This window comes from Triticum urartu, chromosome 2 (genome assembly GCF_003073215.2).
Source record: "Triticum urartu cultivar G1812 chromosome 2, Tu2.1, whole genome shotgun sequence".
Lineage (NCBI taxonomy): Eukaryota > Viridiplantae > Streptophyta > Magnoliopsida > Poales > Poaceae > Triticum > Triticum urartu.
In genome coordinates this window covers 21,303,428-21,304,431 of record NC_053023.1, presented here as the reverse complement: position 1 = coordinate 21,304,431, position 1,004 = coordinate 21,303,428, and the positions used below count along the sequence as shown (strand labels likewise).

Here is a 1,004-nt window from a genome sequence, read left to right as displayed (position 1 = left end):
ACATCGTATCTCACTGTGATAGTACATGGTTACCACTTACCAGTATGAAAACCTGAAACCTCATAACAAGGATGCCTACCTACTAAATGGAAGAAGCAAACCAACCACAACGTACATACGTTGCGATTTGCTATCAGCAAAGACTAAGTATGTATCCAATCCAACAGGGACGTAGCTAAGCTAGCTAGCACCACCAATTTATATATACCGCCCTCCGATGAACGTGTCTGTCATATCATGTGCTGCGTGGCCGGCGGCACGATGGAGCCGTCGCTGCGGCCCTGCTGCTTCTGTAGCTCCACGTTGGCGTGCCATCCGATGTCCATGACGAAGCCCCGGTTGCGGAGCTCGCTGTACTCCTGGCAGATGGCGCAATACTCGAGCCAGCAGAAGTGGACGCAGCAGTCGGGACAGGGCGTCTCCTGGAGCCCGTACTGGGCGCGCATCTTGGTGCGGTATACGCAGGAGTAGATCCACTGGCACTGCCAGCCCGTCAGCAGCCCCACCGCAAAGTAGAGCGCCGCGCCGGTGCCGCTCGACGTCGCCCCCTTATCCAGGATCTCCGCTATCCGCCCCACCGCGACGCACGGGCAGCACCACCCCATCAAGCAGACGCCCTGATCCTCGGCGCAGTCGAACAGTCCCGTGGACCAGGGGGTGGTCCCGGCCTCCACGGTGGCTGGTGGCATGCTCGTACCAGCCGGCGGGCAAGCCGAATGAACCCGTTCCGTTCCTCCTATAGCAATCCGGCCACTGGTGGACGAGGGGCAAGCGGGTGGCCTCAGCAGGAGGGCCAAGGCTCCTGTATATGATTGTACCCACGATTTATTAGCACTAAAAAAATAGTCTGCACTATTATTAGCTTGACTCGCAAAAATAAGTGGCACATGATTTCCATGTTCCATCTCCCGATAAAAATAGTACGTACTATAAGGAAAAGAAAATACTCTGAAATGTGCCCCCTATGGGCTACGACAATAATATATAGGACAATTCCATGACCG

The 1,004-nt window shown here is 55.0% G+C and overlaps 1 protein-coding gene across 1 annotated transcript; it reads right to left on the bottom strand.

The window, feature by feature from the left end:
• Positions 1 to 230: 230 nt before the first annotated feature.
• LOC125534797 (cell number regulator 2-like) lies at positions 231 to 689 on the bottom strand. Its single transcript, XM_048697896.1, has one exon. The coding sequence runs from the start codon at positions 687 to 689 to the stop codon at positions 231 to 233; it is 459 nt and encodes a 152-aa protein (XP_048553853.1).
• Between the last annotated feature and the right edge of the window lie 315 nt (positions 690 to 1,004).

Coding starts and splice junctions, on each gene's coding strand:
- LOC125534797 (XM_048697896.1), bottom strand. CDS start 689: ATGCCACCAGCCACCGTGGAGGCCGGGACCACCCCCTGGTCCACGGGA.